The 21969-nt window shown below is 43.7% G+C and overlaps 1 protein-coding gene across 3 annotated transcripts in view; it reads right to left on the reverse strand.

Moving 5' to 3' along the window:
* The window catches only part of nid2a (nidogen 2a (osteonidogen)), a 38466-nt gene extending 20472 nt beyond the window's left edge, over window positions 1–17994 (reverse strand). For all 3 annotated transcript variants that reach the window (XM_017476978.3, XM_017476976.3, XM_017476974.3), the window contains exons 1-9: window positions 17691–17994; window positions 15788–16090; window positions 12397–12638; window positions 11818–12266; window positions 10987–11136; window positions 8875–9120; window positions 7311–7511; window positions 6266–6493; window positions 1900–2046 (exon numbers count right to left, since the gene is read on the reverse strand). In XM_017476978.3, coding sequence (XP_017332467.2) covers window positions 1900–2046; window positions 6266–6493; window positions 7311–7511; window positions 8875–9120; window positions 10987–11136; window positions 11818–12266; window positions 12397–12638; window positions 15788–16090; window positions 17691–17891 — 2167 coding nt within the window. In that variant the 5' untranslated portion in view covers window positions 17892–17994. The remainder of the gene's footprint in view (window positions 1–1899; window positions 2047–6265; window positions 6494–7310; window positions 7512–8874; window positions 9121–10986; window positions 11137–11817; window positions 12267–12396; window positions 12639–15787; window positions 16091–17690) is intronic.
* Window positions 17995–21969: the final 3975 nt, after the last annotated feature.

Genomic DNA, 21969 nt, shown 5'->3' on the forward strand with positions numbered 1-21969 from the left:
TGTGGGAATGTGTGGGAACACGCTGGAGCTCACCATGCAGGCCTGGTTTTAATCACTGTTAATAACCCCGTGTGGAAGACCCCCTCCTGCTCTCACACTCTTTTTCCCCCCTGGTTATATATCTTCTCGCTCTCCCTCACTGACTGATACCTACTCAATCCAGCCTGAAGTTGTAGCAGGTGGTGAAATTACACGCTCCCACCAACAAAAACACATACAAACATCTGTTTTACAATCTTTGTGAAACGTTATTATTAGCACTGCGAGTCGAGATCCACGAAGGACAAGCTCGTCTTCTTTTAAAACACGTTTTTCTCTAGACGCAACATTAGCACTATTATTTATTAAGTTCTTGTTTGTTTATGCGACCCCGTTTTCCATACTGTGCTGATGACGTAAGCAAAACATGGTACGTTTCTTTAATCCCGAGTCCATCGTAAGAGGAGCGTCATCATATCTGACGTGAAGAACATACAGTATGTTATGTCTCAGCCTGTTGTAGAATTCAGACAAAGCTTTATGAGGATCCTCTCATACAGCGTGACAGATAACAATCTTAAAAAGCCGCTGTAACCACACGGTGTAAATCCAGCTTTAGGGGATGTCAGCTGTACATCCCCGGTGAAAGAGGGACCAGATGACATAAGGTGAGAGACTGATAAATGAGACAGCGGTGTTAGGACATAATGACACGTGTTTTCAGAGGGGACGTGTGAAGCCCCGGTTTTCGTTCCTCTTCAAACAAGCTCGTTACGACCCCCACGACTCACCCCCTACTGACAGCTGTGGAGAGAACACCACCTTCCACCTCTCGTGTGGTAGACAGAGGTGACACGCTGTTGCGTGCTACTACGGCTTTCTGTCATCCGCCCGATCCTTATCCTCCACGTCCACCGTTTCCACAGATTGTGCGTCGTGTCCGCTATCAGTTCTCCCACCTAATGTTTCTCATGGCTTGATCATCGTTTTTAACCATTACCAGTAACATGAATACCAAAACGCTTTACGCATTTCGAACGTTTGTGTGTTAACTCGCGGCAGTTGATGGTCACCAAAAGCGGGAGTCGATACTGTACACCGTTCTGCAATTATTTAGACTCATTGTTGAACTTTAGCTGAACGTCGGATTACTCGTCATTGATAGAACTGAAAAAACTCTGACTCTTAGTGAATAAAGTACACACACTCTGGATCTGCTCCTTCCCGGCACTGGTAACGAACTATCTGCTAAACGGTCTGCGATGTTAATATAAGACATATCTGGTCCTCCGGAGAGGATTTAAGATGAGCCTGGGTAGAGAAAGGAAGCGTCCCAAAGGCACTCCACAGCGTAAACAGAATGTCAAAACTCTGGCTCGTTCTCGCAGGAGTGGATTACTCCATTACGAAACCCTGAAGCCCGTCGCTTGTAACTCCCAAACTCCGACTAGGAAAAAAAGACAAAGAAGGTGCCATGCAAATTGGAATCCCTATTCTGAAACTTGTCCTCAATCCCAAGTTTAGTACATGACATCACATCAAAACAATGGCTGCTTACACCATTAAGAGTAAATAATCCATCACTTCTTTACATTTCCCGACTAGTTTATTGTTAGTATTTCTTTCCAATCAATCAGGTACGGGTACAGCGCATAAGATGGTTAAATCTATAATGTTGTGCATGAACATTAATCATTCATATCATTAATGCTAGCTGGCTGACTTGTTGCTAGCTCACGAGCATTTGGTGCTCAAACAGAGCAAAGAAAAGACAAGCTTTTAAGGAGGCGTCCATTTCGTCCCACTTTGAAGCTCGCAGGTAGATGGATGGATGGACAGGCAAACAGTCTATTAATACCAATAAATCTATACTGCACTGAACTGAGCTGTGTTGAATGGAAGAACCTTCTCCTCTCTTACCATAGCAGTTGCGTCCGTCTCCGGTGTATCCGGTAGCACACACACAGGCATAGTGCTGTCCTTCTCCTGGCACACACTGTGCTGTGGTGTCACAGTCATGGCTTCCCGAGTAGCAGGGGTTCACCTGCACAGGGTCCGGGATGTAAGCTGCACAGACAGGAAGGGACGGAAATAAAATTCTAATCCAGCTTTCATTAGTAACCCCTTTTCGGCCTAAGGAAATTGTGTTTAAAAAGGAAATGACTCAACTAAATATAGCTTTTCCTGCTTTTAAAATGGCAAGGGTCCATCACTGATCCATCGCTACACTGGATCATCGAATAGAATATCCTGTTTACCTAATCCCAGCACGCATCTTTAACAAATTCATACATGCGTGCCACAAAAAGCTGGGAGTCATGAGCAGGACGTCAGTGTAGAGATGGTGTGTCAAAGGTTGTAGTATATGGTGTGAACTTGTCGCTCCTTCACACTCTCGCGGTGGCCCGTCCGTAAATAACACTGAGGGTCAAAGTACTTGACCCAGAAACTCTTGAAAACGATCTATAAAACACACACACACACACACACACACACACACACAGCATCTACTGCAGGATGCGAATAGATCAACACTAAGCAAGACTGTACTCTAACTGAGGACCTTTCTTAAAGACCACAGGACTCTTGTGGTGCAGTTGTCTGATGAGACTGAAATGACGCAGGGTCGTGGGCTGGAACCCTGGCAGACATTAAAACCAGCTTGATTTCCTCACCCGAGGCCAGGGACCAATTTGGCCAATTATCAAAGCCAGACAGGAACACTTTTGTTTGAAGTAAGAGACTGAGACAGTCTCTTTTCAAAGCGACTCCACGGGGGACGGAGAAAAGCAGAGAGAAAAAAACTAGAGGACGAGCATTTGCTAATGAGGAGGGGGTATCCTCTGGTCTTTTAAACTCTCTTCATTAACGGGACGAAACAGAGCTTAGGGCTTTGCGGGTGGATAAATGACGCTAATACGCCAGGTGGAAAAACCCTTTCACACACATTGCTTTACTCTGAGAGTCTGTTCCCATGTTTGATGAGGATGGATTCATTAGGACTGCGTGTTACTACCAGCTTCCAAATGACTATACACTACAGTACTATCTACCGACCGACATACTGACCAGCGGATTAACCTCGAAGGAAACAAACGACACGTTTAAATTGCAATATGTGTGACGTGTTTAGCGATTCTGGTACTCATTTGTTGGTCGGTGCTGTATTTTCATCATTCCTGCGCGAGGTTAGCGGCTGTGTGCGGAGACCCGGATCGTCTAGTTAGCAATCTACAAGGTGATGAACACGATGGCGGCGTTTGTGTAAATGCTGGAGCTTTGGAAGTTGGTCTGATTTAGCACAGAGTACAGATGAAGAAGTGAGACAGCTGGACAGACTAAAGAATTGAAGTGCTGCTGCATCACCGTCTTTGGGTGGATGATATGAAGGTTAAATCCCACTGGCACCATTCATGCAGATAATCAAACAGCATTGTGGGTAATGTAGGAAGCCATTAAACAACCGTTTAGAGCCCTTTAGTGACTTTATTTCAGTTTAGCTTTATTTCAACTTACCACCAGTGTAAAAAGCCTGACATGAGAACATGTTCCCAACAACCAATCACTGATCACCATTATTCCCAATAACCAATCACCATTGTTCCCAACAACCAATCACTGATCACCGTTGTTCTCAACAACCAGTCACTGATCACCATTATTCCCAATAACCAATCACTGATCACCATTGTTCTCAACAACCAATCACTGATCACCAGTGTTCCCAAAAACCAATCACTGATCACCAGTGTTCCCAACAACCAATCACTGATCACCATTATTCCCAACAACCAATCAGTGATCACCATTGTTCCCAACAACCAATCACTGATCATCATTATTCCCAATAACCAATCACTGATCACCAGTGTTCCCAATAACCAATCAGTGATCACCATTATTCCCAACAACCAATCAGTAATCACCATTATTCCCAACAACCAATCAGTGATCACCATTGTTTCCAAAAACCAATCACTGACCACCATTGTTCCCAATGACCAATCACTAAACAGCATGACCAATCACTAATCACTGTTGTTCCAAATGATCAATCACAACTTCTAGAGACATTTTGGGAAAGCATTAGCTACTTTCTGCTGAAAAGAGTTGGCAGCACTGGGTGCCGTCGCTTCTTGGAAGAAATTACACAACATGTCTCCAACAATAGTGGCCACTTCTTCTCAAAAATCCCTGCGTTCGCACACTGCAAGACTCTGAGATGGGATATGTGGGTCTGAAGACTACTGCATGAGTAACACCGAACATGTGTCCACTGTACACTCGTGTATGACTCATATCTGTTATACATCATGCTGTGGCTGTAATTATTGTGTCGGCCTGGCCTCATTAAGACCGACAGAGTCAGCTGCATTTTCAGATCAACAATGAGGCCGATGAAGGATGCGAGGCTCTGACTCTGGGTATTTCTCCACTCCCATGATATCACTGCACAATTATTCCTCCAAGTCTCTAAATCTGTCAATGAGGGATACGGTTTCCGAGCTGGCAGCATAATAACAACACTCTCAAATCCCTGGCAATCAAGTGTGAGCATCTCTCAGCAGCTGGAGGGGCTCTTCCTCTCCAGCAAAATCCCACCAATGCTTCCTGCGAGCAACCCGGTGCAACACAGTGCTGGCCTCATCACGTTATCTAAAGAATGTGTAAGGAAAATCCTTGTGGATATCTATTTGTGCCAAATAACTGCAATGCGACATCGCCACCTGCTAGAATCCATCGCTCTAATCATCTGATTAAGTATGTAAGAAGTTACACAAGAGGTTCAACATCTGTCTTCACTTGACCTTAATCCTTACACACACACACACTACATGGCCATTAAAATCCTGATATATATTTAATGTTGTGTAACATCTGCAAACAAGTTAGTTCCTGTTATATACTGTATGCATACATGCAGACATACATATATATATATATATAGAGAGAGAGAGAGAGAGAGAGAAATAATCAACTACTTCTGACCAATAAGAATCACCCTAAACAGGACTTTCTTCAAATGGGAACGCATGATGTCACACCTCCTGACATCTGACCCTCGGGGTCTTCACACACGGCACAAATAAAAAACAACCACGATTTGCCGTAAACAGAGTCTGAGGTGTCTTAATAAGACCATTCCACTGAACAATGTTACAGCCTTATAAGCACATGAGATTTCACGCTAGGGTTGATTTATCACGAGAGGCGGATTGCAGAGATAGCGAGCTCACACCGCACGCTTAGAGCTATTAAAACCCTGTATACAGAACCCCGACTCCCAGCACCGTGTCGGGAGTTCTCCGGCTACATCAGGTGGATCGGTGCAGTGAACCCTGGCCGTGAGAAACTCACGCCAGCTCCCCCGTGCATGCGAGACAGGCGGATTCCTCCCTCCTGCGTCTGTCAGCGAGTTAATAAAGGAACCGGTTCAGATATGAGGGCACGCTAAAGGACAGAGGAAAGGAGTCCGGCTCGAATATTACAATGGACTATTTAGACGAGCTTCGTGCTCGGTTCTTGTTCAGTTATTGACGCGATGAACAAAAAATCTTGAGAAAAGTAAGAAACCAACAGAATTCAAACGTTAAAAGTGGTCAAATGAAAGGTTTTATACACATACATACATACATATACATATATATACATATATATATACATACTGGTTCCACAGTCAGGGAACACTGGGTGTGAGGCAGGAACACACATTGTATGGAATGCCATGGGCGCGCACACACACACACACACACACACACACACACACACACACACAAGCCAAACACTAGGGGCAATTTAGCGTAGTTTTTGGGAGGTACACACCTCAGAGGAAACTGACGCACTCACAGGTAGGACGTGAACAGAAACTCCACACAGACAGTAACCCGAGCTCGGGATCGAACCGGGAAACCTGGAGCGAGGCGGAAACGCTACCCGCTGCACCACTTGTGCCTCTCCCACGTCTAATTTGTAGATGTTGAACAGGACACTAGAGGTCCAAGTGTATTATGGGCTGGCAAGGTAAGACTTTTAAAACAAACATGCTTTACAATAAGAGAAAAAAAATAAAAAATCACCGATCCCCACTGTTTGTCTCACTCGCACACTTCTTGGTTCTTCATTTGAAACCATCTTCTTTTTAATATTTTCAAGTAATTAAAGTGAAGAAGCCATTTCCTAGACTTTTCATCTTTTAATACCCACGTGAATACCTCGTTATTCCTCATAACTGAACAAAATATACATTACCCCCAGGCAGAAATAAGAGTCGTCATCGCAAGCTTACCTCCAACGTGGCCGATCTTGTTGGTGATGGCGTATCTGAGAACGCGCTCTTCTTTGACGTACATGGCAAACATGCGCTCGACGTTGAGCTGCAGCGTCTCAGCTCCAGCATGCGGTGTGTGACTGCAGTCGCTGTACGTGATGTTCTGTCTCAGCCGGAAGGTGAATTTTTCTGCTCCACTCTGCGTGGACACGATTGTAAACTCCCGTACCGAGCTGGACGTGATCACTACAGGCAGACAGCAGAGACAGGGGATTACTCCATATAGTCAAAATCCGTGAGCGGTTAACCCAGAAGACCACTTCCTCTACGTGACCTATGACGACCTGACACGGAAGGAGGCCGACGCAAAAAGAGCCGGGTTTGAACTTTAATTGCATCCTAAAACTGTATGTCAGCATGAAAAAAAAAAAACAACAGTTTATGCTTTGGGGCTCATCACAATGAAACACAGCTTCCTCTGACAGGAAGTTGGGAGGGCCATGTTTTTTATAGATGGACCATTCTCTGATCTCTTGATCCCTGTCTCCGAAAACCAAGGACTGGGTAGTAGGAAGCTACATCACACAGCAAGACATCCCGCATATGTAATAAAGAAAACTGTACAAGCATTGATATAGTGAAGGTTTCTGTAAAGAGATTTCTGGAAGGAGTCTCCAGTGTCAGCACTTTGTAACAGTCAGGGATAAAACTGTCATTTTAAGCTTCGCACCACGGGAAAGTCAGGGGAAAAATGATACGTCTGGCGATTACACGGTAACAAGCCGGATTTCGATATTCGTTTTTATACAGTTTAAAGCTGCTATAATTTAAGCGGTTGTTTTCGGGTGTTCCGCAACATTAAAGGTGACTATAAACAGAAAAAGTATGACACTTCATTCTTGAATGAATAGAAGATTGTAATCGTTGCAGAACCGCTGATGTGTAAGAGCAATAGATCACTTGTGGATGTGCTGTTCTAGGAAAATAATCAACTTCAGGGTGGTAAGAGTAAGTCTATTTCATGCGGGCCGCATCACACCGGCGCGTCGTCGGGAGATCTTACATGAAGGGTAATACTGGTAGGTCTCTGAAAAAGGCTCCATCTGAATGCTGGCACCAGGGGGCACGAACGGCACACTGCCCTCCAGATGAGTTTCCACATTCAGGTAGTTCTGGCTGTCCAACCCCCTGGCGCTCTGAACGATCGTGAGTCGTTGGTTGCCGGGGTAAAAGGTCACATCGGCATGGCGAATAAACTCAGCACCTGAGGGACAAAAAAAAAACAAAAAAACAAAAAAAAAAAAAACACACAGAACAGTTTTAATTCAACATGATGGTGTTTTTGCACTTTGGACTTCCCTGCAGTCGTGTTTATCACTGAACCCCAAAACATGCTCGATTTTACTACAATTTCATTTTTACGTTGCGTAATCAGACCCGGGTGAGGGTCACAACCCTTGTAACAGTTCTGGATAAAAATGAATAAAAGAACGAGTGATTTCAGAGCCAGCTTTTCATTTTCTCATTTTTCCCCACAAAGTAAAAACACACAGCCGTCTAACCACCTGACTTGACTTAGAGGTAGAGTGTGTCTTAATCAAACCTTGACTATCGGCCCTCGGGAGGGCGGTCTCTGGAGAAACCCCAGCTGTGAGGCACTCAGTTTATATTAGCGAGAGAGAAAATGCTCGGGACCTTAAGCGAGTCCCAGCGGGAGAGCAAATGTTAAACAAACACACAGCACAATAAAACTGGCAACGAGCAGCGGGGTTTCCTCTCTGGCGTTTAGGGGTGGAACAGTACGATAACTGTATAAGGCAGCAGCACAGCTCACAATCCTGGCTTATAACTTTACATGGTTGAAAACATGAAGTGCCATGTTTTAAAAAAACAACACTGAGTTCCATGATTCGTTTAGGAAAACTCATAGAACTCTTTAACGCAGACTTGTTAAGAGGGTTTTCTCCAGCCTCGAGAAGTTTATCCAAACAACACTGACGTCCATTTGTTCTCCAATATCCTGTTTTTAAAATAAAATCCAGTGGCACATACAACTGAGCTCTTAGTCATAACCTCTTGGTGTATATCAGGGACTGGGATCCTGTGGGACTTAACACAAAAAATTCAAAGTCTTGAGTCGAGAGAGGGCGAATTCTACTCTCGTGCAGATGGTTAGACGAAGTGGGAAGAAATTCCACGTTCATTAACGTAGGAGGGATGCGAATGGTCAAAAGTTCTTTGGAAGTGGGAGCAGTCCCATGCTAAGCTCAACACTGACGCTGTTAATCTGAGATTTCTCTCTCTCTCATTTCATCATGTCATACTGATAAACTATATGGCCAAACGTTTGTAGACACCTGATCAGAACATCTATATGTGCTTGATGAACATCCCATTCCAGATTCAGATCCACCTCTGCTGTTATAATAACCTCCAGTCTTCCGGGAAGGACACTCGAGTTCTTCCACTCCAACCTTGGCAGTCCACGTCTTGCATTCCAGGCACTGTCACGCTGGAACAGGTTTGGGCCTCTTGGTTCCAGTGATTGGGGAAGGCCTACATATGGGTGTGAAGATCAGGTGTCCACAAACCTTTTGGCCTTGTAGTGTATTTTGTCACATCCTTACCAGTGATGCTGAAGCCATTATGGCTGTTGGGAAGCTTGAGGGCAAAGAGCCACCCAAAAAGTCCACCGATGGGCGTGACCGGCATTAGTGCCCACCCCAAAGGTTCTGGGACTTCACTGATGGCCGTGTATGCTCGACCATCACCCACTACGATGTAAGCATGGAGGTCGTTGCTGTCCAGTCTCACTGGTGTCGAACCCACAGAAACCATCCCATTGACCTTTCCATTCACACGTTGAGGAGCACCTGTAAAAACAACAAAACAAGAAAGAAAGAAAAAGATCAAAAAGACAAATTCTGTTATTGCTCCTGAAGGTCCTCTGGTCGTTTTGAATTGTCTAGACGCAGCTGTTCGATGTTTTAATAAGTCCGTTATACACATCTTTTGGAAAAAGCGAATGCGTGCGTTATTGTCTGGACGTTTTGTCTAAATGTTGTTCTTTTCCCCGAGTAATTGGTCTGTATGTATTATTTCAATTTTCTCTCCAGCTTTGGTGTGAGAGAGGGATTTCTATAAAAGAAACAAAAAATTTTAACGAGTACTGAACAACTGTTTCCGTCCAGAAAGAGTGGCAGGTTTGTGTTTGGTGACAAAACTGCGCTGTGTCCGCGTTTCCTCTGCGCAGTCAGCCCACGCCCACGGGGAGTCCAAGAGCACACAAAGCCCCTTCTGTACACACACACATCCCACCGCCGAGTGAGATTTTACCCGGCACAGATGTCATGCAGCAACGCCCAACACGTTTTGACTGTAGCTTGTTTTGAAACGTTTGCTCTGGGGAGATGATCATCACAGGTAGAGAACCTCCTCGCAGGTTTCAAACCAGGACGTTTGTAAAGATGAGAACCGCTGAATGAGTCACAAGGAAGTTTTAGTTACGTCCTGAAAATCTAATAGATTCATTCGTCATTAAACCTCCAAAACCTGTCTCGCGGCTCCGAGTACCAACTGGAGACAAGGTGACATTGTGCGACGGGGCCGTGTTTGGCCGAGACCTGTCTGGATCCGTCAGGGGTCGTTAAAAAGGATCGGTCTATGGTGGAACGAAATTTGACTGAATAAACATTCGAAAATACAGAAACATCCATTTTCACATGAGGAATAATAATATTAGTAATATTCCTGATAAATATCGGAAGAACATGTGGCAGCTACAGTCTTTAACCCAAACTCAAATAAACGTTTTACCCAAATTCAAATTGGCCTTTTCTCCCAAACCCAAGCGGACTTTTTATTTAAACAAAGTCTTTTCCAGTTGGCTTTTGTACACAAACAAACCTGTCGTATTTTTAATCCAAACCCAACTCATTCTTTCACAGACGCAAACTCGAATTGACCTCGTAAACCAAAGCCGAGACGTTTTCATGCTAACGTTAACGTTATCCTTTCCTTTTATATGCACATTCAAACAGTCTTTTGCTATCCAAACTCAAGCCGACTCCCCCTCCACCTTGCCCCGCCCCGGCTCGCCCCGCCCCAAACCCATGACAAATATCTCAAATACAACAAAAAAGAAAGAAGTGCTTTTATTCAGCGCCTTCGTATAACCGATGGCTGTAAATCGTATTAAATAAGGCCTTTGTGCCGAGAGGTGTTGATACTGTATAACTGAAATCGACTGTTAATGTTACCGTTATAGTTATAACATGGCCTTGAGTTTCCGTGAGGATTCAAAACGACCCCTCTAAGGTGAGACCAAACTCAAAACTGACGTTAAGAAAATATAGAGAACGTACGCGGTGTAAACGGCTTCCGAACGAGTTCGGTCCGTTCTCACATGAGCAGTGAACGTCTTTATATTACCCAAAATGCAAAGGAAAATACTCTCTCTCAAACAAACATCCAAATCAGCCGAATCCAATCTGTTGTTCACCCAAACCCAAAGTCACGTTTTATTCCAAACGCAATTTCTTTTCTTTGTTCTTTACCCAAGCCGAGTCAGCTTGTTTTTAAAAACCAAAACCCAAATTACACATCCATCTATTCCTAAAACCCGAATCGTTCTTTTTACCCAAACCGAAGTCATCATTCATTTATTTATTTATTTATTTATTTATTTATTTGTTTACCAGATCCCAACTGGTATTTTAAAAAAAAAAACAACACCTCACCATCAGGAAGACAATAGCGTCCATTTCCGTAGAAACCGGTATGGCAGTGGCAGCAGTAGCCTGATGGGAAATTGGTGCAGTGAGCGTTCTGGCTGCAGGTCTGCTGGAAACGATCACAAGTCTCCTTGTTTTCAGTGGAATAATGAATCACTGAAGACAGAGAAGAGAAACAGATCGAAAAACAGAGAGGAGACAGACACAACACACAAAAGATAAAATAAGCCTTCACACATGAGCCTAAGTAGCGTTATAATCACACATTCGGGGCAACCAAATTTACTTGAGCACCAATCCGACGTCCTATAACCTGCCGATGAAGACAGATGTTGGCCGAGCGTTGTTAAGGAAGAGACATCTGTCATCCAGAAGAGAGATGAGAAACACTCCTGTCATCTGCTCCTGCTGCAAACAGTGATTTAGAGCGGAGCTGCTGGCCCCTGGCCAAATATGAGGCTCATGTCATAGTGGACATCTGGATGTGCGTCTCGCAGCAGTTGTTCAGGGTCACAGCTCACATTCACTTGTTTGAAGGACACCTACCGTGCTGAAGCCTCAGGAGAACATTTTAAAGCTGTAAGACCGACATATTAAGTGCAGGTTGCGCACTGGCCTTGAATTAGTGTTTCAGAGCGTTCTTTTTTTCTGACATTCTGATGTCTATTTAAAAGAATGAAGGAGAGAAGGACTGACTGAGGGGGAGGAGGAACAGCTGTTTGATTTTAAGAGCACATGGAATCCAAAGCCAGTAATAAGTTTCAAAATAAAAAAATAAAAAAAAGCAGAAAGAAGCGTAAGAAGAGCATAACTGCGTTTCCACAGTTTCAGCCTCACCTTCAGAGTTTACGTTTACGTTTTCTTCCACGGTCACCACTTCACCTTCAGGGCGGATGGGGTACGCTACCAGAAGAGTGTGCTTTGGGAACGGATGCACGGACTCGTCGATTTCATCCGGAGAAACATTTGTCTGAGCAGTGTGGTCAGGGCTGAGAGTTACATCCCCGCTCAGCAGAGACGCATCGCGGCCCGCCTGAGGGAATTCTGTAGCATCTGGATTCTGGAAATCTGGATCAATGTTGTATTCTGTCTCTTCGTCGAAAGAGTCGTTGGCGTCGTCATACTCTTCTGTAGGGTACTCGGGGGTGGTCTGGAACTCGACCGCTTGGTTCTTTGGGACCGTGGTGGGTAAATGACCCGGAGCTTCTGCTGGAATTACATTATCGAATGTGTTCGCGTTTCCGATGTGGAAGAGCCAAACGCCAGGCACGCCGGTGTTACCCGTCCTGAAGGGAGATTATTAGACAGTATTACGTATGCACGATGGGCAGAGATGTTCAGGTCAGTCTCGGGAGACTCGGGAGAAACAAAGAATTAAAATAAACCAAAAATCCAACAGTGAATTGAATTGCTTACTGGTACAAGTTCTTGACAGACTGCTCTTTGTTGGTGAGGCTGAAGTAAGGTCCCTCGGTGCGTGTGAAGAAAAGATACGGGATCTCTCCCCTGGTGAAGCCGACCCGCGCAGGCAGCTCGATCTCCACGTTGAACATCTCTTTAGGACGCGTTCCAAAGAACTGCAGTCCATCCTCCGGGTAAAGGAAAAGCGCGTAGGTGTTCTCCTCGTCGTAAGCAACCACCGCCTGGAATGTGTTAACCTGCCAAATGAGAGGAAGAAGATCGGCATCAGTCTATAATTCAAATGTAAATGTTAGTGCCTTATCTTATCCTCAGGGTGAACCGAGTTTGCTTGAGGAACAAAAGCTCCGTCACGGCTTGTGTTTATCCGAGGGCTAATGAATAGTTCACACAACAACACATTTCAATGAGTTTATCCAGACTGTAAACTTTCGTGTCTTTTATTACTTGTTTACGATAGCTTCAAAGCAGTCCCACTAAGACTTCGTAAGCCCATATTTTGGCCTTTTCTCCAAGTTCACATTTTAAACCCTTGATTTTATTTGGTCTGGTAACTCAGCAAATGTGTCCCCTCTGGGTTCCTGTCCTCGTCTTTTCCCTCCGCTCTGCTTTTTTCACACCCTCTTAAGCGACCACTTTAGACCTCTGTTTGAAGTGCTGCCTCGTCCTGGCCAGCCCGGTTCCGCGCGTCCTTTTCAAGATCGTGTCATTAAATTCTCTGAAAGCCGAGATCAGAGACATGACTCCGTCCCGATCCGTGGCCACAGACGGCTTTGAGTGACCACCCACTACTTCCAGAGTGGTGGCTACGCTAATCATCAAGTAAACTTGCTAACAAAACAAGAGTATTGTTTTAGCACGGATTCACAATCCACGCTTTTTGACCTGCACCCCCTGCCTTCTTCGGGTTCCGTCTGAAACACCTCGTGCCCTTCTTGGGTATTTTACCTCCATTATCACCATCACAAAAGAACCTGCAAGGACCCCCCACAACTGCTGCATATGGCGTTGAAAGAGCCCCAGGCTACCTAATTCCACAGCATACACCTTTCCATCCCCCGAGGGGAAAAAAAACCCCAACCCTCGTCCCCGAATCCTTAATTACAAGACCACACTGCCTCCAAGCTCTGCAGGAACACACCCATAAACAAGATTGTTTAAAGATGTTATTGTAAATAATTAGGCACCCACTTGTGGCAAGACTGAGACATGCCCAGGATGATACCACAGGGAACAGCGCCGTAATTGAAAGACAGAAAGCTCGGCACGGCTTGATCTGAACTTCCATTGCTTATTTGTTCAAGGAATAACACCTCCATATGGCTTCCCACTTCCATCTCCTCTGCGACAGACACGAGACGGACGTTCGGGGGCCGGAAACTGCAGCTACAATAAAGAGGATAGAGTCCCAAAAGAAAACACACGGGACCGTCTAGATTGGCCACCCCCACACCCCCATAAGGAGCATCCGAAAAGCTTGAGCGAACGCTGACACCCGGTGAATTAACTGCAGGATGTGCTTCCTGCAAACATCCCCCATGGCTCGGAGATCTTATATCGTAATTCATTGTCGAGCAGCAAGCAAACAGTGTCAGCAATCGTAAACAGAGCCGACCGAGCCTCCACGGGAGGACGCCCGGCTCCGTCGCAACCTCCAACATCGGCGTTCTCACCTGTTCGTGCCTCAAGAGACGACCGCGCTCGGTGTACGTTAAAGCGATTTATTTACAGACACAACGCTGTCTGCAGATGTGACGGATTATATGTCTGGTATCGAGGACGTTCTCGTCAACAAGCTGTCCGGATCGACCGAGTAATCACTCACGCTCTGTTTACGTACCGACTAAAGTCTCCACTGCACTTATATGGATATATACATATCAGAGGAACACCCGGGCTGTTATCTGAACCAGTAAATAACCAAAGAAAATGTTTAATCTGCGGCACAGCTGTTTCTTCCTGTTGGCCTGGAGGTGTGAGCCAAACAGCGCGAATAACAGGATAGTCCCATTCAATCCATCATGCTGGAAAGACTTCCATGTTTCTTAGCGTTTCTTAGAATACTATCCAGAGCTGAAATCAATATTTATACACTCTTGGCCACAACCAAAGACCTCAGCATATGGACGCCAAACTGTTGCTGAATGCATTGAGTCTTGCGCAATAAAGAAAAACACATTAATAAACAGCATGTGGCTTTCAAAAATCAGACCACTGGCGCTACAGAGCTCCTCATCGCAAGTAAAGAGTTGATAATCCCTAGCTATTAGAGACGGAGAAAGAGTACACGCAAGCCATCATGTCCTCTTCTTTCCCACCACTTTTTCCTGAGAGCTGCACAAGGAAATTAGAGGCTGCAGGGATTTCGGGACAGATTAGTAGTTAGTACGGAGCAGCACAGGTGCCCCGTGGGCCTGCAATTACAGCAAAGGAGAGGAATTAAGCCGGGGGAGACGACTGACGGCTGACGCTGATAACCTACACCTTTTAAAAGGTTAGCGCAAAGCTCAGAGCTTCAGGGTCGCATAGTTCTCCCCGCCCGGTAAGATTCCCAAGATGTAATCGGAGCAGCTCTTGTTTATTATTCGTCAGGTATATAAGCTTTGCTAGACTTTAGCTTTGACTGAACGTCTTGCGGTGTCTACAGTTACGTACGACACACGCACATCGGTGCACTCGCTAGCTCTCTTTGTGATTAAGTCATCGTTTGAATGATTTATTTTGACGTGCTGTGACGAATTAAGATGAATTAAGACGCCGTATCGCACGACCTCACACACGGAGAAGAGGAAAAGGGGAGAAACAACGTCGGAAAGCTTCAAATGAACAAACGCATGTAGTGAAAAGGAACACGCTTGTGCTAAACACGTCGTTATTATTATGTGCCGAATATTAAATTCCCGGCTACCAAGCGAACGCTGACGGAACGTCTGGAATAAATGAATGGAGTGTGCGATGGTTTACACGTAGAGCACGTTTATCATGTTATTATCGTACCGGCGGAAGAACGGAAACGTTGCCATGAGTAATTAACCAGCCATTAATACTGCTATTAAAAGAACACACTGTACTCCTTTTACCTTAATATGATTAAAGTTCTGTATGAAATAGCAGGGATTTTTGAATATGATTACAGTACATAAATTGGTAAAACCAAACTACATTGGTCGAAGAACCAGAAATGAATATGATTCCTATTACATCATGAAACCTGCAGTCTTAATTCCACTGCAAATCTACTACTGGATCATTATTCGAATAGTCCAGCGACACCCAATCTGGCAACCCGCTTTACCAACAGGCACTGATTAGAACGTTCAGAGAGATTTTTTTTTTCCTTTTTAAAAAAAAAATTGACATGCAATAAATACTTCAGATCCTTCCTCACCTCTCTGGATGACTCGGAGGTGCGTGTGACCGCTGTGTAAGCAGCTACGTTTTCCCACGTGGCGATGATGGCGTGAGTTGGTGTAAACTGTGTGTCTGGAAACCCTTTCCGGACCTCAGCAGCTATTCGATTCAGGACGCCTGGGGATTCGGTCTGCCGATAGTAGATTGCTCCTTTTCCGTTACTGGTGTCTATGTCAGCGAGGAAGGGTGCGATTACTGGGAATTCGGTGGGGAAACCGTCATCGACGTACTGCTTCTCCATAGGAAGGTCATGAGGTGAGATGATGCCGTTGGTGGCCACCTGGAGTGACAGAATATTCCAGTGAAAATCATTCATTCATTACATTCGTCCTACTACATTCATTTCCTCTAAAGAGAAATCTCTCAACTTGACCTTTTTCTTTTACTCATTTCATCTTGAGTATCCGTGTCCTCCTAGTCAGGGCGATCGAATGAATAAATGTAAATCTCACATCTGGAGAACCTGGAAAACCAAATTCTCCACCATAATATGTGGTTTCTGCAAAAGGCTTCTGGTTTCCTTTCTGGTCCATTTACAGCTAAACCGAGGGTGATGATTTATGGAAAAACTATCCAGGCGGGTTTTTTTTTAAAAAGCAAAAAAAAAAAAAAAAAAAAAAAAAAGATGATCTGACTCAAAAACCAATTGTCTAACCTCAGTTTATGATCTAATTAAAGCGTATTAAAGCTTTCGGAAATTGTTTGACCTCCACGTGGAGCATATAGTCACGGTCACATTTTGGTGTGCAATAAATGACTAACACACTGACACACACTGACACACACTGACACACACTGACACACACTGACACACACTGACCAAACCGTCAGCAGGACTTCTTTTCCACCAGATGTTTGACTAGGAAAAATAAAATAAAAATCCATCCATCCGTCTTCTATACCGCTTTATCCTTTTCAGGGTCACGGGGAACCTGGAGCCTATCCCAGGGAGCATGGGGCACAAGGCGGGGTACACCCTGGACAGGGTGCTAATCCATCACAGGGCACACAATCACATACACACTCACACACACATTCACACACTACGGACACTTTAGACACACCAATCAGCCTACCATGCATGTGTTTGGACTGGGGGAGGAAACCGGAGTACCCAGAGGAAACCCCCGCAGCACGGCGAGAACACGCAAACTCCACACACACAGGGCCACGGTGGGAATCGAACCCCCGACCCTGGAGGTGTGAGGAGAACGAACTAAAACACTAAAGTCACACAATTTATTCATTGTGTCCTTAGTAACCACTTCACTGCAGTCAAAATAAAAACCCCACCAACTGTAAATGTAACAAAATGTGGACAACCTGGAAAATGGAAAACATAAATCATATTTGTGACAAATTCTGCAAAATAATACGTGGTTCACTCAAAATGTTCCTGGTTTCCTTTTGGGAACATAAACTACAGAACAGGGAGAAGAAGAATTAGGGGGTAAAAACACTCACTAAGGCAAATGCCTTTAAAAAAAAAAACCCCAACATTATATATATATAAAAAGCTCAACCTCAACACGGAGTCAGGGATCCTCCCAAATAAATGAGTGAAAAAAAAACACCAAGCCCATGAGTCAGATGTTCAGCAAGGCTTTTTGCACCAGATGTGTGATTACGCAACAAACAAACAAACAACAACAATAATAAATCACATAAGAAAGGAAATATTCTGTTTGAAAACTTTAATTCATATAATAATAATAATAATAATAATAATAATAACTGTACAATGATAATACATGAATACACTAACAGTTCCTGTGAATTTCACACAGTAAGGGCTTTAGAATAAAACCCAGCCCAGTTGCTTAAGCCTGCAATGTCTCTGTTTTTTCCCAAATGAAATGAGAAATCGTGTTTAAACTCACATATAACTTGCTGAACGAGGTGTCGTAGAAGTGCATGGGTCTGCTCAGAGACATCACCTCTGAAGTTTCATCATCTCCTTCCTGCAGAGTCCAATCCCCGTTCAGAGTCCCGTAGGGGAAAAGCTCCTCTCTCTGAACAGCGCTCACCTGATGCAGGATGCAGGACAGATGGAGCACAAACACCACTGCTTTCTTCCACATGGTCACAACCTTCTCAGTGTATCAGCTATACATGGAGCTCCTCTCCCAGCCTGTCCACTCAGCTCTGAGATGCTCCTGCTCTCACACCGCAGAGGAATTCGAGCTGGGATGAAGCTCCGCAGAGTTGCCAGATTGGTATAAACCCTCATATTGAATTTAGGGGGCGGTATAAAACAGGGCGGGGCTTACACACATTAATTACTCACGCACCACCAGTTCCCTAGCCGGCCACAGAGTGACGTCACAGCAACATGGCCGCCCAGACTGTGAACAGTGTAAAGTTCCCCTTTCTCTACTTTTAAAGTAGTTTATAACAATATTGGCTTTCGATTAATAAATATACAGACCCAGTACTTGGTTATATCGATAACATTGCATTGAGAAGGTAACCATCACTGCAGAAAAAAAACAATAGAACCACTAATAGAATTTCTTACACAATGTTTTAATGGTTATAATGGGAATTGTATTCTTTTTAATGGAAAGTCTACTGGTCCCTGTGGGCCTCTACTGGTAACTTGTTGCCTACTATTGGTGGCATGTCTAGTGGATACCATTAAGAATGAATAACGATAATGGTTTTAATGGTTAGCTGAGAGTTTGTAGTGGCATTTGTAGTGGAATTTGTATTCTTTAGTTTCTATTGTCTGTTTGTTCTTTTCAGAAGGGTTAACTAACGCTAGCTGACTAGCTTGTTGCTAGCACGGTTGCTTGTAAAAATAGCAGAAAATACAGTATCGGTTAATAAAATGCATCCCACACAATTGAAGCTAAAAAATAATTTAAAATGTCAGTAAGTGCATATCAAGTGTTAAGCGCTTTATGGAATGTAGCTGAGCTAAAGTGATCTTTCTAAATATTATTATTTAAAATATCAATCACGGATATTTGGTGTACTTGTGAGGACTTTATCCAATCTGGCAACCCCGAGGGGCCTGGGCGGAGTTACCCAAATATCCCACGCGGCGATTGGTCGTGCTTCCTTTAACTTCCTATACTTAGCAACTTCGAGCTCTCAGAAGTCAGAAGTTTCTAAAACTTTCAAAAACTTGACTTTTTACTGTATTATTACACACAAAAAATACCAGTAAACAGAAAACGCGCTTTAATGGCTTTTAAAATGAATAAAAACTTAATGACATGTAACTTCCGTCGGCGTTAACGGCTCGCAAATGACGTTCCTCTTGGGGGCGTGGCCTGAGATAAGAGAGCCCGCCCACACTCGGACTGAACAAGGGAATTTAATGTTAAATAGACTTTCCTGTATTGGTTATAATCACTGTTATATGAGTAGCTATGATTAGCAGCATTAAAAAATGTACATATGAAATTATAATAAATTATTAATAAATACATAAAATTAATTATTGAATAAAACAAAAGCAAAAACAAAACAGAATAACCACAAGCCCCAGGGATAATGCTGACTCCATCTGGATGTTATTAGCATTTGGATTAAAAAAAGTTTTCAAACTTCAGCAGAGTTTTTCATTTGCTTCTTGGAAAACCTCGTTTTGGAAAGGATTTCCTACATTATTCTTACTTTCCCGTTACGAAATCTCACATATGAGCCAACCATGAGTTAATTTCTAATACGAATACATATTATCAATCATTACCAAGTAACCATTATATATATATGAATATATTTAGCGTAGTACTAATATTACTGATCCTAATAACGGTGTTAATGTAATCCAATATAATTTGGAAAAGGTCAGTCACTGTCAGATGAAGATGTGTTACATTTTCACCGATTAATTAATGTGAAATGATTATTATGTGAAATGTGAAGAAAGGACTTTAAAATGATGCCATTTGTATGTAAACACATCGTTTTTCATGATTGGATTATTGTAAATCAGTGAGGAAGCGCCACTTTGGTGTTAAACAATTAGCTTGTGCTGCCATCATGTGGCTTATTCAGTGTGACATTTATACTAGTTACAGATAATGTAGGACTTCTTTTTATTTCAACAGTGCAAATAAATACAGATTACACACGGACAAAAATCAAAACAACGAAGACACATAAATCAGGGGAATTGTAAATGCTAAAAATGGTCAGAAGTTTGTGGACACCTGCCTATTACACCCATATGTGATTATTCTCCAAACTGTTTCCACACAATTGTACAGAAATCTTTGTACGCTGTATTATTACAATTTCCCTTCAGTGGAACTAAGAGGCTCAAACCTGTTCCAGCATGGCAACGCCCCTGTGCACAAAGCGAGCTCTGTGAAGGCCCGGTTTGAGTAGAAGAATGTTGGAGTAGAAGAACTCGAGTGTCCTGCACAGAACCCTGACCTCAACCCCACTGAACACCTTAGGGATGAACTGGAACGCCGACTGCACCCCAGACCTCCACACCCAACATCAGCGCCTGACCTCACTAACGCTCTTGTAGCTGAATGATCACAAATCCCCACAGCCACACTCCAAAATCTAGTGGAAATCCTTCCCAGAAGAGTGGCGCTTATTATAACAGCAAAGACAGAATAAATCTGGAATGGGATGCTCAACAAGCACATATAGGTGTTTGGGTCGGGTGTCCAAAAACTTTTGGCTAAAGTCAGTCCCAGCGGATTAAAAACAAACAAACAAAAGCACATTCTTGAAAATAACTTGGTACATGAAAACACTGTATAAATTAAAAAATGTTAAACCTATATTACAGACAATAATCTAGGTGTACAACGTCCCAACGGTTAAAAAAGAACATTCCAGGATTTTCCATCCATCCATCTTCTCTACCGCTTATCCTTCCTTCAGGGTCACGGGGAAACCTGGAGCCTATCCCACGGAGCATCGTGCACAAGGCAGGGTACACGCTGGACAGGGTGCCAATCCATCGCAGCATTCCAGGATTTTATTACAGAGATTTCCATCGATCAATTTGCAACTGATTTGCCTGGAGCGGCCGGGTTTCAATTTTTCTCTCTTTTTTAAAGGTCATGGCATTTTACATCAGGCAAAATCAGCTCCAGCACAACGTCTCTGCTCTAACACGCGCCGTAAACCCATCCATCTCACAATAAACTCCTTTAATGTTCAAGGCTTCATAATTATAACTCGGCTTTCGAGGTCTGCGATCACAGACTGCAGTTGCTATGATCCAGCTCCAGGTGGCGTCGCAGGAAAGCAAATGGTTCTGACCAAACACATCTTGCCAACCATCTTGCAAGGTAACGTTCAGGAGCGTTAAATCGCTGAAATTTCAGATCCTATTAAAGTGTATATTGCTGTGCATATAACATATCTACATCCGACAGTGACTGACCTTTGTTTTTTTTTGTTTTCCTGCATGAAAAGTACACACACAGCTCTCTAGAGACACAAGATTTCATCCCACTGTGTACGTTGAGATGGATGGGACAATAAAAGATGGCTTAGTTTGATAGGAAACGAGGATCAAAGTGCTTCCTTGAGCTTAACTCCTCCGAGTTTACAGCCCATAGCTTGGTATCACGGGATGTTTTGGATTTTCACGGATTGAAAGCAGATGTGTATGTTGGAAGTCACGTGAATGGTAACAGAGCTCCAAATTGGTTTGTACACGTTTAGCAAAAAAGGTTTTGATACCGTGCGATGGAGGGAAATTCGTTGTCTTGCAACAAGTGCCAAACCAAAAAGAATCGTTTGAAACGACTCTTTAAATGATTCTGTAAATAACAATATACAGTACAACAGGTTCCATACATACCCTTTAATGATTCCACAACGATTTATAGTTATGTGTGTAACACTGGATAACTAGAAATCTTCAAGTCACGTACGGACAGTATGACGCTCTACTTTGATACTGTTGTCATCCAGCCAACCTTCTACCACTGGGATCCTGAATGACAGGAAAATCCTAGTTATGCCGTTCTATCTACCAGGGGTGGTGGTAAGGAGATTCACCTGAATAACCTATGCCACAGTGTCATGAAGAATAGACCAGATCACCTTAAAGGTGTTGAAGGATGACCGCTGCACTGACGCCACTGAGAGTGGTGGTTATTAACCTTGCAAAACATCGAGAAGGTTCACGGTGACACCAAGACTCATAGAATGGCATATCACAGTATGGGTTTG

This window comes from Ictalurus punctatus, chromosome 9, assembly GCF_001660625.3.
Source record: "Ictalurus punctatus breed USDA103 chromosome 9, Coco_2.0, whole genome shotgun sequence".
Lineage (NCBI taxonomy): Eukaryota > Metazoa > Chordata > Actinopteri > Siluriformes > Ictaluridae > Ictalurus > Ictalurus punctatus.